Here is a 15,921-nt window from a genome sequence, read left to right on the forward strand (position 1 = left end):
CATGAGAGAAAAAAAATAGTCGATATCCGTGTGTAGTATTCAGATTTGTGCTTCATGTAGAACTTCTTTACAATGCTGATAAGCCACTAAGTTCAGAAACTGCAGATACAGGTACTTGTAAGTGAACTTCAAATCTTTTTGGAATACTGTATTCAAGCAAGAGCACAAAATCTGAAATCACCAACATAATGCATCTATCGAAAAACAACTTCATATAAATGAGCTTATCACAACTAAAACATGTAGGTCCAGCAGTCTTTGTGTGAGCTTAAGCCATGCAAAACATCCTTTTATTCAAGTATAGAGATTCCGATAATGATTCCATAGGTACCTTACTAGAGATACAAGTATGCTCAATTGCACAATAGGCATTTACTACAAGCATCAAAAGTTTTACTCTTTTCAAAGATGAAGATAAATTGGCTTCAAGAGCCAAAACATTTTGTTATAGATTGTCGGGAAGTTCCCTAAGGAATTATATAATGATAGAATTTTATTTCTATTTTTGAGTTTTGCACTTCACAGTGATTTTTCAGCACTAATTGGTAAAAACAGAAATTGGTAGCAGAATGATTTAGTTTTGTTTCACTTTTGTAAGATGGTTAAAATTGAGATTGTGTCATCCTCTGGTCATCAGTTTAATTGTGCAAGGATTTTCCCAAGTTTTTTAATAAATATCGTGAAGCCATATTATTTGCTCAGAATATCACTTAAACAACAAGCTTAAGCAATTATTACTTTTACTTTGTGATTTTGTCACATGTATGTCCATGTTTCGATCAAAGAGTTAGTTACAAGCCACAAAATTCTAAGACTGTTTTACATCATATGAAAGAGCTTCATAAAATTTCATATTTTTATGTTGTTTGCCACGTTACTAGTGAATAGGTTCTAATTATTTTCGAAAAACTTTAACATGTCTAAAGAAATACTTAACGAAAATAATCATAAAGCAGAATTCGAAGAAGCGACACCGTTTCTCAATCATACTTATCATGATGTTGAAATAAAAGTGGTAGGTACAAAAATTGCATTCATTTTTATTTGATCATTGCTTGCTGATATACCATACTTTGTGGTTGTTGAGATTGATATATATTTGAATAGGTTTTGTCTTATAATATCTACTGACTGACATATTTCACAAAGGCATTTTAGAATATAACACTGTACATTGTACACTTACTTTTTGCTCTAGAAATATGTGTATATGATGATTGTGAAATGTTCGGACAATCAGTGAAATATATTTATACATTGATCGTTCAATTTAAATCAGCTATATATTAAAATTCAAACTTTCTAAGAAGTTTGTTGCAGACGGGCTGTTTTCTGCCCCATAGCAGATACTTTTTTGCCAAGAATATTTGGTAACTCGATAAAGTGGTAGTTGGTTGTCATTGTTTGGTATAAGCATAGCTATTCCTACAAATTTTAATTTAACCCAACAGGTCAAAATAGTCAATCCCAGTTCAACCACAGTAAAATTTAAGGAACATTTACAAGAAGATGGCCATTCCCCCATGGATGATGTGAAAACATTTAAGTATATTGATGCAACCAAATCTCAAATGCCAGATAAGGTTTGTTGAAAATATTTAGCCCCAGGTGTGAGTGTATCACACTTTTTTGTTACAACTGCTTTTCTAACATAGTAAGTCAACATAATATTTGTTATACAAAGCCATCTATAAAGCGTTTTACAAAATGATTTTCTGGCGCTATCAAATCTCCATATTGCATCAAAATTAAAAGTTTTAAAATATCTAATATCAAAGTATCCTGAAATAATCAAGATTTTGTAATTAATTATGTTTTTTAAAATCTAATCTACAACACAAATACAGTATGAGTGTGTATGTCAAAGTTTTTGTTAGTATTGTTTTATGATGACTTGTTTTTTGAGCCCAAGTTTTGATGGAAATGTTATCTTAGTTTGATGAAGTGAATGGTATTCCTGGATCACCTGGTATACCGCTAGTAAACGGTGAAGCACATGATGCTGAAGCTCAAAAAGTTCTTCAAGGTAATTATTTAGCCATAATACTGTTTTGATGACTTTGCGAAAGGGTTTGTTGTAGCAACAGTTTACTTGTATGTATTTGTATTAAACAGGCAGGCAACAAAGTGGCCCTTCGGTTTGTGTGTTCACCGTTCCACTTGACCAAAATCCAGACAAAGCATCATGCAGAGCAGGATCTAGGAGCAAGTCAAGGGAAGGAGCAATTTCTGTGGCACACAACATGGCAAAAGAAAAATACAGGGATAATCTTCAAGAGAAGAAACAACAAATCAAACAGACTTTTATACATGCTACTAAAAGGCAAAGCAGTGGCAAACTCAATGCATCTCGAGTAACTCGATATTATGAGGTTAATCACTTCCTTCAACAAATATTTTACAACATTATTTCTGCAGTAATTATTGATTTAGAGGAAATCATTAACTAAAGGCAATTTTCATCGTTGACCTATTTAAGCTGCTATTGCGTTTTTATAACAATTTGACTTCCCAATACCAATCCGTTTATCTTGTAAACTGACATTGCCGTAAAAAGAGTATTTTAATGCTAGGTTGCCCCTGGTGTAATAATTGCGGAACAACCTGAGAACAATGACTACGGACAGAAAATACGATCGTAAGTTGTTAAAATCAAGATGGCTATTTCCAATAGCTAATTTTCCCAAACTTTATATCACATTTAAGGATGGTGGTTTTCGATCTATTAGTTTTAATGAGTTTGGATCAGTTTTTCACATTACCTTTTGCGTAATCTTACCTGGTGTATATTTATTAAGTAACAAGTTGTATGTAAATGCTTTCTTAATTGTATCGTACTACTGTATGTTAATACTGCAGGGGGTCAGTACCAAACATTAACAAAACCAGGTTATGGACTGGACATAAATCAGCTAGCAGCCGAGCATGGAGTAGTATTTCATCAAGGTGGAAGGTGGATGAACCAGTGGTGCAAAAACCAAACATGTTTGTCAAACTTCCATTTAAACAAGTGCCTGCGATTACAATGGATAATGAGTACAAAATGCAAGTAAGAAATTCCAAACAATTTTGACATGCCAATATTTCTTGATATATTTTGGGTATCCTTAATAGCATGATGATTAGAAACAAATTTCTTTAATGTTGTTACAGTAGGTGAAATAATCTGCTAGTTTTTATCACCAGTCCACGTATAAGAAGTGCAGAAAAAACTGTAGCCTATGCGTAAACTGCTGAAGTACTGGTAAAAAGCTATGGGACAAACTTATTCCAGGAGTTTGCATTACATTTCGATTTTTAGGACGATGTTGTATTACCTGGAGAAGATTTAAGAGCAACTACAGCATTTGCACTATCAAGGATACGTCAAGCTATAAAGAGAATGCCTTCTCTATCAAAAATGAGCACATCTCAAGGACGTCTTTTGAAGGCTCGACTAAAACCTCTACGCCCAGTAGCTGTAAAAAGTTGTTGTTGCCATTTTATTGATTTAATGTTCTCGTGTGTAAGAAGTAGACATTGGGTTAAGATGCCATTTTCAAGAAGACAAACATTCAACTTCAGTTAGGGTTCAGAGAAAAACAAAACTGACTCTCATCGTTTAAAAATTTATGTGTATCTGGTCTCACGTTGTGAGAGAACTCTTGTAAGCATCTAATGCTATCAGTTACACATGTTGTTTTGTTTGAAGAACAAATAGCCTTTGTCTTTCGTTTTACCAGTTATACAAAGCTTTATGTATGGTGGATCAGATACCATTACAACATGCTAACATTAATAGACTAAATGACAGCTGCAATTTTTATCACTATCTAGTAATGGCCAATCTGTTAATTTCGTGCAGTTAAATGGGCCAAGCATATACTCCTGTTGTGGTGTTCAGCCTGAATTTCGTAAACAAGGTTATTCGCCCAGCCCAAGTCGGCAAAGATATTTAAAGGAGCAATTTCGGGAGGTACAACTTTTGTTAATTTTTATTTTAATTTAAGTATCATTAGCTGTATGAATAACCGAAATTATTCTAAAATATTCTTGGTGTGTAAGGCATGTGACCAGCGCAAGAACGCCAAGATCGCTTTAGGGGACGAATATGAGAGACGGTTAAACGCAAACTCCAGTAGCCCAGATCAATCTATTCATAGAACCTCACCAGAACCGTAAGTTTACAACGAGGCTATTGTTATTAGCCAGCCGTTTCTGTTAAATAATTGCAAGTTCTAACTCCATTGCTTTAAAATACGATTGGATCTTAGTTTGTTTGTCAAAGTACTGTTGTATCACATAAAGAGCCTATGATTAATTTAAGACAAGACTAACTTAAACCGGAGATAGTACTATTCAAAGACGTTTACTATCTGATGATATTAGATTGCCGCCATCACCACTACGCCAATTTTAAGCAACTTGCAAATGTAATTAAAGCAATGTCATCGATTCCTAAAGCAGAATAAATAATTGCGATGGGATATTTTTTATTAAATCTTTTGTTGTTTCTTTGTGTAGTGAACAAGATCCTGATTATCAAAATGGCATCTACCCTTACAACATTGGAGAAAACTTTGAATACAATAACACTAGGCGAGAAGGAAATAAAATAACACAAGATGCAGATGGAAATGATAGAATAAACTCACTTTTATCTAGGCATAAAACTAACCCCAAAATGGAAGAAAAGTTTAATTCAATGAATTTGGATGGTAGCGTTATCTACTGAATATCACATTGTGAATTTGCAATGCTTTTATTCAAATATGTTACCATGTTTTTTGCAACAACAACAAATCGCCTTCTCCAGAAAATCATGACCTCACTTATGTCGTATATTGTAAGGCATGTAAGTGCCTTCAAGAACTTTTTATCTTTTGTCAGCAAGCACTAATCTATGTCAACAACACTTTATTCATTTCACTGTGGCGCTTATAAAAGAAGCCTTGTTTGAAAAAGCCATATTTTCATTTTCTACATGTATTAGTGTTATTATGTCACTGTGATGTTTGTAATACACAGAATATTTCTTTAACTGTTGATACTATCTTTGTGCTAGATGAAGCATCCGTTGATCTAAGATTTTTGAAGACAGCACTTAGCACAGTAACACCTAATTATAAAAACTTATGCCCGCACATTGATACCACCTGGTTGATGTGGCTTAGCATGTGTCATTATCTAGCCATCCCAAAAAATAACAGCCTAACATATGGTTTTGGTTATTTATTGCAAAAAGCAAGGCAGTGGACTAACAAAGGGTGCATAAAAAGGAATGACATCATAATTCTAATATGCCATCACATTTTTGAAGTATAATCCACCCAAAACACTTGGAACACATTCAACAATTTAAAAGACAAAGTAAAGACTGAATCAACCTTTACTACACTCAGTTTGTCCATTCTGTTGACAGCACTCTCAATGTCAGTCATTTAAAAGCTGAGAAAAGCATAGTTGATTTCATTTGATGTCTTGAGCTAGATTTTCTAAGTCTGCTGACTTCAGGGCTTGAGCCAAGGTAGTCCTAGTTGCTTGTTGCTTAGCTGAGTCTTGCCAAGTTACTAATGTTTGCCTTGCCTGAAAAAGTGAGACATTGTTTAATAAAAGTTTGATGATTGATTTTCTGATACCCTCTATGTACCATTACAAAAATGAACCGACCTGCAAGGCAACATCATCCGAGTCCTCTTGTATTTCTTTAATATCCTTTGGTTTTAAATTTAGAAGTGGCGCCAATTTTTTCCAGTTCTGACTAAGCTTTGCAGCCAGGTTGCTAATATCTTCACTGCTCAGTTTGTCAGAGGCGTTTGCTAGAACAATTACAAGGAATTTTAGGACAAGATGTAAATGGAATATAGTTCAAATAAAAGGCATCGCATCTATATCGAAGCATGTCCGCTGACAACTCTATAAAAAAAAGCTTTATTGTAAAATAACACAAAAATTCTTGTTTGATTATCTTGTAGTTTGGTAGCATAATCACAACCACTTCATGAGATAACTTAAAAAATTCATCTTCTTTACAGTTTTGTTCTGGTGTGTTGTCATCCAGGTTGTCATCAAGAAGGTTGCTGTCATCCTCATCTTCACCAATATCTTCATCATTGTCAGCCTCACCGAGCACATCATCTGCACAAAATAAGATATTATAAAGAACGTTTGAAGGTAAATCAATGTGCACTAATGATCGTGCGACAAGGCGACAAATTTCAGTTTCGGAAGATGACTGCAAAAATGTTGCATCACGTTGCTTCTAACAAAACATTCTGCAAAAATACTCTGTAACATTAAACTTTGCCATTAAAATCTTATGACACTCTGGCAAATTTCCAATACACAGATTTGGAAACTAATTATACAAAAAGCACATTTTGATCAGAAAACTACACGATTTGATACCATCTTTGTTGTCACTTCCTTCATCTTTTAAATCCTCATCTTGAGAAAGATCTTCAGTGTCTTCCTCTGGTTTAAGAGCAATCTCTGCTGGAGGTGTCTAGGATTTAAAAAAAAAACAGTTTAATTTTTCTAACTTCTTTTTTGAAAATTCATGAAAACACAGCATGCAATCATTAACCAGTTGATTTAAAAACATACTGGAAAATCTTTTGCCAATTTTGACATGACAGTATTCAAGTAATCAGGCACTGCTTTGAACTGCATTTGGGCAGGTTGGCTGGTGAAGAAAAGATGACTGCGATGGGAAAGCAAACGTAATGCTTTCCATTGAAAGTTAGACTTTTTGACAAGTCTACAAAAGTAATAACGAATAAATAAACAGGATCTGAAAGGAGCAAAATCTTGAGAGTAACATATAATGCACAGCACAAATAACAAACCCCAACACTGGAGAACAATTTGTTAGGCAGATGTATCAATTGCGACTGCAATCATTGCTTTATGATTCGCATTGAACAATATTCTATTAGCCTTAGCAATATCTGCTCTGCCTAATAAATATTTTCTACAATGTGTTGGTTCAGATATTTGCTCTGCGCATATCTTCCGTACTTATTACAAAGTTGATGGTGACTGAACCATGTTAACCCAAGTTTATAGTAAAATAAAAAAACAAGATATAGGTTTGCACTCTGAAGGTTAAGTTTATTTTTGATTTTTCTACTTGAGCTTTCGCAAACATAAGTTTGCTTCTTCAGGTGTACTAAGAAAATCATACTTATGCTGTTCCTCAACAGTATTTTTAGGACCGGCTTGTTCTATGCATTCCATAAAGTAATCCTGCAAGGACGGAAGAAATTCTCTTGATGTTGATCGACAAGCAGCCAAGTTATCAGGATGCAGGTTCCACAAACGTGTAAGTTCAGCACTGTCAGGTAAATGAGTAAACGCCTTAAAAATGTCTGCTGTTTACTGCCAACGTAATAATGAGTGAACCACAAGCTGAGATTCCTACCTTCCCATGCCCAAATTATTTCCACTTATAAACTCTTCAACAATAGATGGCTCTCCGGTTTTTCTTCGCTTGGAGGATGGACTGCCATCTTGTTTTGTATTTTGTTGTGTTTTTGCAGGAGTCTTCATAAAACTTGGACACCCATCGTTTTTCCAGGCTATCCAAAATTCTTCTCGATCAAGTAAGTGCTAAAAAGGAAATAAAAGCGGGTAAGTAATAAGCTGGTAAGTTTGTGATAAAATTCCAGCCATCCACTTCCAGCAAACCCGAAAATTATTTCATAACTAATGAGTTAATCATGTAACAGTTATTATAAAATCAGGTACACAAGTAAGAGGTATAAATTTGTTGTTATTCTATTTCATTATTACTACAAATATTAAAATAATAAATACTCTGATGTATTTTGCAAAATGCCTCCCGTCTGGAGGTGTTTCTTTGAGAAGTTCATATATTTTAGGTTCTGATTCACTGATCCAACTCTTCATATTATCAGTTAAGACCAAGTTGGCACTAAAAAATGCAAGAAAACAAAAGTAAAATCACATCATAAGTTAGTAAAATTTAAAAGCACGATAATTTAATATAGTAAATGCAACTAATTACCCTTTAAATTTTACATTGGCAGTGAGGTAGCGAAAAAGTATTAAAAACTGAATGAGAATCTGTCTACGAAACATCCCATCATTCAACTGCAGCTCTGTTAACTTTTCCGATGTCAAAAACTTGGGAAAGTAATTTCTAGACAAAAATACAATTATTGATATTTCTTATTTCAAATGTACTTCAACTACTTCGGTTAGCATACTTTGGTGGAGGTTGTGATATTTTATTTTGCCATACTTACCTTTTGCTTTGTGTGGAAGATGACTTGCTTCCCCTTCCAACATCTTCAAGTTTGAAACTTGAAAATATTCTAAACACACATTCTGCATTCTGTAACAGAATATTTAAAAATCCTCATTCCTTGAAGCATTAGGCTACTTTGTATATATTTCAAAATCATCTATACATCAAACATTACCATCACAATAAAACTTAACAGTGTACCTCTGTAAACTTCCCCCAAGTGTCTTTTGTATAGCATTGCACTGGATATCGAAAGATATCCTGAAGACTCCAGATGTTTTGATACAACTTGTAATCAACAACGGTACTGCAAAGCAGACACATATTTTCCAGTATTACAAGTTGATAAATACCAACTATGCATCAATTAAAGCAAAAGAAAATGTGCCTTTTTCATGTTTTAATTTAAAAAAAAAATTGCAGAACCTTTGGAAGGTAGCTGGGGACCCTTCTTCTTCTGGTTTGCTATCTACTTCCATCTTTTCACCACTATAACCATTTTCTGCAGTTTCTTTCTTTAATGTTGTGCTTTCAAGATCTTTGTTGAACACGGTCACATTCTCCAAGTTAAACTGACTAACCTGAGTCACAATGAGCAACAGATTGTGATCCACATCAAATTTATCAATGTTTTAAAACTTGAAGAGGACATAAGTGCTACAGCCACCACTTGACGAGAACAAACTACCAGTACAACATACTTCACCAATCAAGGAATGAAACAGAAGCACAATTTTTCTACTCACAATCACTGACAGGCTTTAATGAAAACATTCATGCACTAAACACACATTTAGGCAAGTAAGTAATTAGGTAATCAGAAATTTCATAAGATCAACTCACTAAATTTAATGCTGATTTTTCTGACAGTGGAAAGAGACGAGCAAGAAAAAGCTGTATGCGTCCACAGAACACAGTATTAATTGACTGTGACAGTCTTCGCAGCAAGTCATTGCACATTCGAAGTAGATAGTTTTTACCTGAATAAGCAAAATAACTGCACAGTCTCATAGTAGATAATACAGTAGGCATTTAAAAATCTGCCAAAATACTGCTTCAAACAATAGCGTTTGATTTTCCAATTTCTACCTGCAGTATAAAAGAGACTGGATTTCCAAACTGACACTCTTTCTTCAATATACTTAAAAACCACATCGCATGCATCCAAAGTAAAGCAGTCCAAGACATCTCCAAGTAATATAAAAGGGATGCTAGGTGAACAAAGCCCTGAAAAGAAATGAATAGCATTTAATTGTTGGAACTGTTGGATGATTATTTATTATAGTCAGTTGGCAACACTACATGCTTTACCTACAGTCAGTGTGTTCTCTAAGCAATGTGCATTTGCGTGCATACATAGGCCCTGAAGTATAAACTTTAAATATTTACTCCAGAGAGGTTATTTTAATCAGAAAGAGATAAAACTATCCTGCATGGCTTTTTACCAGACTCAATTCAGTTATTTATGTTGTAGCTGGTATATACAGTACTGTATTTGTATGCTATGGTCTATACATCTTTATCCTTCAACTAAGAAAATTATTTGCCCAACTTTAATAGTTATCATCTCTTCCATCTTCTTGCTAACGAACTAACAGTAGCTTCCAAAAAAGTTAAAACTTTCTTTCATTATTCAAACTATCTAATTTTGACAGTGGATTTCCAGTTCATTTCTTTATAAAGCCAATTATAATGGAACAGATATGCCTAGATATAGTCAAATGTTTTCAACAAAATTATCAGTTATAAATATTTCCATGCTGTACAGCTTAGTTGGAAACCTAGAATTTCCGCCATACTAAAAGAAAGCACATGAGATGTATCCAACAAAATGTTCTTTTTGGCTTTATCCATGTCAAAAAACCTAGCTCCGCCACTGTTGACTTTTACTACATGCATATACTAAAATAACATATGATAATCAGCCACTGCATACTGCGTTATGAATATACGGTTTTGTGTGAAGCCACTGAAGCACACCTATGATAATGTAAACAAACATAGACTGCAAGCAAATTTAAAACCTTGAAATAATGAACTGTAACTACAATTACTACTTAAATACCCGTAAATTACAAACACAGATATACTCCAATAAATTGCAAAACACCAACTTTTTTATGAAAAATCTGTTATGGCCTCTTTTCAGAAAGCCAAGAAACTCTTTCGTTGGGCTAACTTTAAAGTAAAAACTCCTGGATTTTTTTTAACTGGTTCATGCATATAATTGTACAATGATAATGATCAAAACTTAGCAATGTTATTTTCTTAAATGAACATGGCTAATCTGACTTTTGCTTAGTAAACATTTTTTAAAGAATAGCTTCCATAGCATTCATATAGCTTCACTTCATTAAGAACCTCGATAAAAACTCCTGTATATATATATACATATGTTATAAAACAACTCCAGTCCCTCAGCTTAGTTCAAACCCACAGCACAACACAACCCACATTTCTTGTAAAATAGGAGTGTATTTGTATAAATAACAACATTCGTATTATGGCAACCTCTATGTTAAAAATATGCTACCTTGTTTGGCCACAGAAACTGATGCAGTTATTATATGCAATAGTGTAGTTATTGCTCCAGGTGCTTCTGAGATGTTTTTATCAGAAATTTTGTCACGTACAAGGTCCCTTAAAATTTGGTCAACAGCTGTCTTTTTCTCTGCCTCGGAACCAGTGTAATTGTTACAGAATCTTACAAATTGAGGAAGGCTCTCCATGTTGTTGTCCGCTATATCTTTGCTAAGCACCTTCTAAACATTAAGCAAAAATACACAACATAGTCTTAACTTATAATGGCTATATTTTGATACATTAGGCTACAGCTAGATGCAAGTTTTGCAATGCAAATTTACAGCAAAACTTGCGATTGTTCTTTGAAAATGTCTTTAAATTTCTAAAAAGAGCAAAATCGGCAATATAAGCATGGTCCATTTTTTATAGAAAGATGAAATCACGAGCGACGCTCTTTATGCTCATCAAGTAGCGAGAGCCCCGACAGGAAAGTATGGCAGTTTTCGACGAGAGATCATGCGTGCAAACTTGCAAACTTTGTCAAGATGGCGTCATTACTGTGCACTGAAGCTTTAATTATTTGTATAATTATTGTAATTTAGCATTCAAAAAATCAGCTTTTCTGTTTATTTATTAGAAATCTGCGTGGTGAGTAAAATATTTTACCTGCAAGGTACCACACTTTCCACCATCTGACCATGCCTATGGGTGAGAAAGATGATATTTTAAAGAGCTGTTGCCCAGTTCTGGCTACCAGTGCTCCAGCATTTCAAGGTAATCAATTGTCAGAATATGTCATGAATAAGTATTGAACTCTAGATCTATAGGTTACGGGCCCAACTCGAAACTGTGGCAGTTTTTGAAGAGAAATAGTGAAACGAAATTTTAGCGTGATGGAGTGCACTGACGCGTTAGTTCCCGGTTTATTTAAATTATAATTTATCAGCTTTTAAGCAACCAGCTTTGCCTGGTTTATTTTTTATAATGCGACGTTAACATGTAGAAGTCCGGTGTGCAAGTTGATAAGTCTCGTTCGTGCATGTGCCACACTTTCCATTATGGAGTACAGGAAGTCTGAATACAGTGGCTTGCATAATCAAGCTTAGTTCTAATACTACTAACTTATTAATTTATTATTAATACGGTAAAATTCTAATTCAAATAGCCTAGGCTATTTTCCAACTTACCTTAAATTCGGATCGTGCATTTTCAAATAAAAACTCGGAAGAACCCATTTTTCAATATCTATAGGCTTAGGTTTAATGAAATTGTTGATCGCTGGCAAACTTGACAAACATTTGACAAGTGAAGGCGGCTGGCGGCATCAAACGTTGGCTTTGGCATCCACTGCAATAGTCATTTGGCTTTCCTTTTTATGGTTGGCAGGCAAGCAAGGCTGCCACCATGCTGCCATATGGTTTGAAAGCGCCATCTAAAATTTTGTTTTCGAAACCGCCAATTACAAACAACAAAATTTTGTGTTTGAAAATTCAATGTATGTTGTTTAATGTATTCTTCGGGAACGTACTTAGTTTTGTTTTACGATTTTGTCGGTTTTTTTAGGAAGCACTAAAAGCCTGGAAACGCTGAAAATCAGCATGGTTAAGAGTAGAAACACATTTTTTTTCATTTATATTTTGTATTTTCATTCAGCCTTTTCAGTTCTTTCAATCTTTTCAGGCCTTCAGTGAAATCAGATTTTTACAACATATAGGCCGTAACATTGCAATTCGTCATACGTCTATACTTCTTAACTCTATAGAAATGTTGTTGAGTTGTTCCTGATCCACGATGGCGGCTAATTTGATATTATTTTATTGGCAAATAACATGTGCCTAATCACAGGCATAAGTTGATGTGGAGAAACGTGTCAACAGAGCGTCTGTGTTTCTCCTTGTCTTTACGATGACTGACTCGAAATGCAAATTGTGCAATAGACAGTGAAATACACTTTGGCTTTTTTCGCAAATAAATGGTAGCGGTGTTCTGCTGCTACGTAGCGGACAGATAGGGAACGCTACAATCTATTCAAAGTTTCTTTACATGGTTACCTATTGATCGTTATGTTTGCCTGCTATGTTTAAGAATGAAGGAGTTAAAAAAAAGTTTAGTTTTATAATATTACAATTACTCGAATACCCGGAGGTGGAAAGTCGGTACTTAGAAAAAAATGTACCGACGGCTCCGGTATTCGGTACTACTTTAAAAAAGTAATTCGGTACTTTGCCGGTAGGTACTTGGTACCCAGGGCCGGATTAAGGCGGGGGCTGATGGGGCTGCAGCCCCAGGTCCACACCCAAATATAGGCCCACCACTACACTAAGTCAATGAAACAACTAAGGTAGCCTAGGCTAATACAAATCTCCCAGCTATTATTGAAAACACAGTCCATGCACTGTAAAACCCAACCTGGTCACTATGACGCAACAATCGCTTTTTCTCGGCTGTTAGGCAGGATTGTTAGTAGCCAAGTCAAGTCAAGTTTATTTCACAATAACGCACATAACAATATTGCGCATGCAGGCAGTAGCGAAAGACCACTATAGGGTCATCTAAATCTAGCTCGCCTAGAGACTCTAGGCGTAGCTAGAGTAGCTGTTGCTATAGTCTAGGCTAGAGTATAGCAACATATTGTTTTTAGTTGTTTTGTTTTTAGCTTGGCTAAATTAATTTAAGAATAAAAATGAAGAAGTATAAAAGCGGTTGGGAAAAGGAGAAATCTAGAAGAGAAGCAGAAGCTAAATTGAAAAAAGTTGTAGCAGGTTCAAAAAAAGTGACTGATTTTTTTGATGTTGTAAGCGAACCGAAAAGCAACATTGCAGAAACGACGTCCTGTAGGCCTAATGCAACTGCTTTACGACCATCTACTTCGAGTGACTGTATTGCAGAGCCACATATAAATATTGTTTCATCGGAACCAAATTTAAAAACCAAGTCATCTAATGTTGCTGAGGATGAAACACATGGGGTAAAAGAAACTATTCAACACGACATGGATGTTGGATGCTGGGGAGGAATTTCTGACCAGCTGAGAGATTACTGCTGCCAAATAAGAAGTTTAGAATTTCAACATCTTGATGCAGATTTTTCAACTTCAGAGACACGTATTACTGGCGATAAATTTAAACGGCGTTGTTCTAAATCGCTATTTTGGCGAGAACAATTGAACGGCGAAATAGTGAAACGCGAATGGTTGTGCTATTCGCCTTCAACCAAGAAACTTTACTGCTTTTTTTGCAAACTTTTTGCGTCTGATTCTGAGAAAATCATGCTGCAGGGCATCAGTTGGTTATGGCGACTGGAAACATGCACCACGCGACCTGGCCAGGCACGAATCTTCTAACAAACACTTAAGTTATCTTTCAACATATTTCTTTCGAAGAGCATAAAAAGGAAGCATTTGCAAAGATTTGGAAGAGCAAAAAGAATCTGACAGAAAATATTGGTGCAAAGTATTAGCTCGAGTTTTAAGCGTGATAAAATTCCTATCATCCAGAGGGCTGGCCTTCCGCGGAAGTAGTGAGAGGGTTGGTTCTCCACAAAACGATAACTTCCTTGGAATTTTGGAGTTGTTGGCAGAATACGATACTTTCCTTGCTGAGCATATTCAAAAGAGAGTGAACAAAGGCAAGGGACACGTTTCGTATTTCTCATCGACTGTATGTGAGGAATTCATTGACGCAATTGCAACAAAAGTATTACATATTATTATTTCCGAAATAAAACAAGCAAAGTATTATTCAGTGTCCGTGGACTCAACACCTGACATTGCAAATGTTGACCAGTTAACAATAATTTTTCGGTATGTTTTACCTGATGGTCCCGTGGAACGATTTGTCAAATTTATGCCCACTCGTGGACACACTGGTCGCCAATTGGCTGATATACTTTTGGAGTTTATAGAATACAATGGGATCAGTTTGAAAGATCTCCGAGGACAATCTTATGACAACGCTGCTAACATGAGCGGAAAATATAAAGGTATGCAAGCTATAATAAAAGAACGCAACCACCAAGCAGAATATATTCCTTGCGTAGCACATTCCTTGAATCTTGTGGGAAAATGTGCTGCTGAGTGTTGCCAATCCGCGGTTCGTTTTTTCATGTTTGTTTAAGGACTCTATGTATTCTTTTCAGCTTCAACACACAGGTGGAATCTTCTTGTTGATGCACTGAAACCACTTAAATGTCCAACAATTAAGCCTTTGTCTGATACACGTTGGGAGGCGCGATATGATGCGCTACATGCACTAAGAAAAGGTTACCAAGCGGTTCTTCAAGTCTTGACGGCAATATCTGATGACAATGATGAAACATATCAAACTAAAGAAACAGCCAGGGGTTTTGTTTCATCGATGAAAAAGCTTGAAACTGGTATTTTAGTCGAGGTATGGTCGTGCATAATGGAACGGTTCCATAAGACGAGTCAGGCTCTGCAGGACAGCAACATGACTTTGAATAAGGCAACAAATTTGCTTCAGGGTCTACAGAACTTTATTCAACTTCTCAGACCCCAACTTCAAACATTTGAAGGAAGAGGTCAAGCATTAAGTGGCTGTCATCATTACACTGAAGAAATTTCAAGAAAGAAAAGTAGGGTTGGATAGCGAAGGTGAATCTGAAGACACATCACTTGATCCATCGAGCAGATTCAAAGTAGACTCATATCTGCCGATCATTGACCAAATTCTTTCGTCTATGAAAACCCGACTAGAAGCTTACGACGGTCTCCAAAGAAAGTTTTCGTTTCTGATAGAATTGAACACCATGTCTAACTGCAAAATTGAAGCAAGTGCGAAATCGTTACTTCAATATTATCCAGATGATCTGGAGGAGTCATTGCCTGAGGAGATGATTCATTTTTCTACACTGATAAAACAACACCATTTCAACAGTGAATGCAAAGAAATTCAGATGTTTAAGTTCATAAATGAAAATGAATTCGCGCATGCATTTCCTAATGTATCGGTTGTTTTCAAGCTTTATCTTTGTCTGATGATTTCTAATTGCTCTGGCGAGCACTCATTTTCAGCACTAAAAAGAGTAAAAAATCATTTGCGCTCGTCTATGAGGCAGAAAAGGTTGAATTCCTTAGCTATACTCTGCATCGAAAACGACATTTTGCAAAAAATAGACACCGATGACAT

General features: G+C 35.4%; 2 protein-coding genes across 2 annotated transcripts; one reads left to right on the plus strand and one right to left on the minus strand.

Moving 5' to 3' along the window:
- The first annotated feature begins 106 nt into the window (after window positions 1-106).
- LOC143466100 (uncharacterized) lies at window positions 107-5,045 on the plus strand. Its single transcript, XM_076964712.1, has 10 exons — window positions 107-1,015; window positions 1,452-1,583; window positions 1,936-2,026; window positions 2,116-2,372; window positions 2,574-2,638; window positions 2,860-3,049; window positions 3,302-3,460; window positions 3,845-3,955; window positions 4,045-4,157; window positions 4,504-5,045. Exons 1-10 carry the CDS (start codon window positions 917-919, stop codon window positions 4,712-4,714), a joined length of 1,428 nt encoding a protein of 475 aa, XP_076820827.1. The 5' UTR covers window positions 107-916; the 3' UTR covers window positions 4,715-5,045.
- A 151-nt stretch (window positions 5,046-5,196) lies between these two features.
- LOC143465636 (THO complex subunit 1-like) lies at window positions 5,197-12,139 on the minus strand. Its single transcript, XM_076964032.1, has 16 exons — window positions 11,962-12,139; window positions 10,785-11,013; window positions 9,341-9,478; window positions 9,095-9,231; window positions 8,678-8,832; window positions 8,453-8,558; window positions 8,250-8,338; window positions 8,009-8,143; window positions 7,798-7,915; window positions 7,403-7,590; window positions 7,166-7,315; window positions 6,586-6,739; window positions 6,388-6,484; window positions 6,013-6,117; window positions 5,650-5,798; window positions 5,197-5,565 (listed from the first exon to the last, which is right to left on the minus strand). The coding sequence occupies exons 1-16, from the start codon at window positions 12,007-12,009 to the stop codon at window positions 5,449-5,451; spliced, it is 2,115 nt and encodes a 704-aa protein (XP_076820147.1). The 5' UTR covers window positions 12,010-12,139; the 3' UTR covers window positions 5,197-5,448.
- Window positions 12,140-15,921: the final 3,782 nt, after the last annotated feature.

This window comes from Clavelina lepadiformis, chromosome 7 (assembly GCF_947623445.1).
Source record: "Clavelina lepadiformis chromosome 7, kaClaLepa1.1, whole genome shotgun sequence".
Lineage (NCBI taxonomy): Eukaryota > Metazoa > Chordata > Ascidiacea > Aplousobranchia > Clavelinidae > Clavelina > Clavelina lepadiformis.

What these genes read in the sequence shown, in the direction of transcription:
- LOC143465636 (XM_076964032.1), bottom strand. Translation starts at nt 12,009, where the DNA reads ATGGGTTCTTCCGAGTTTTTATTTGAAAATGCACGATCCGAATTTAAG. An exon ending in CAGTCTCTTTTATACTGCAG is followed by an intron (nt 9,232 to 9,340) that starts GTAGAAATTGGA and finishes TTGCTTATTCAG; the next exon opens with GTAAAAACTATCTACTTCGA. An exon ending in AGGAAGTGACAACAAAGATG is followed by an intron (nt 6,118 to 6,387) that starts GTATCAAATCGT and finishes TATTTTGTGCAG; the next exon opens with ATGATGTGCTCGGTGAGGCT.
- LOC143466100 (XM_076964712.1), top strand. Translation starts at nt 917, where the DNA reads ATGTCTAAAGAAATACTTAACGAAAATAATCATAAAGCAGAATTCGAA. An exon ending in ATGATGTTGAAATAAAAGTG is followed by an intron (nt 1,016 to 1,451) that starts GTAGGTACAAAA and finishes TTAACCCAACAG; the next exon opens with GTCAAAATAGTCAATCCCAG. An exon ending in GAGTAACTCGATATTATGAG is followed by an intron (nt 2,373 to 2,573) that starts GTTAATCACTTC and finishes TTTTAATGCTAG; the next exon opens with GTTGCCCCTGGTGTAATAAT.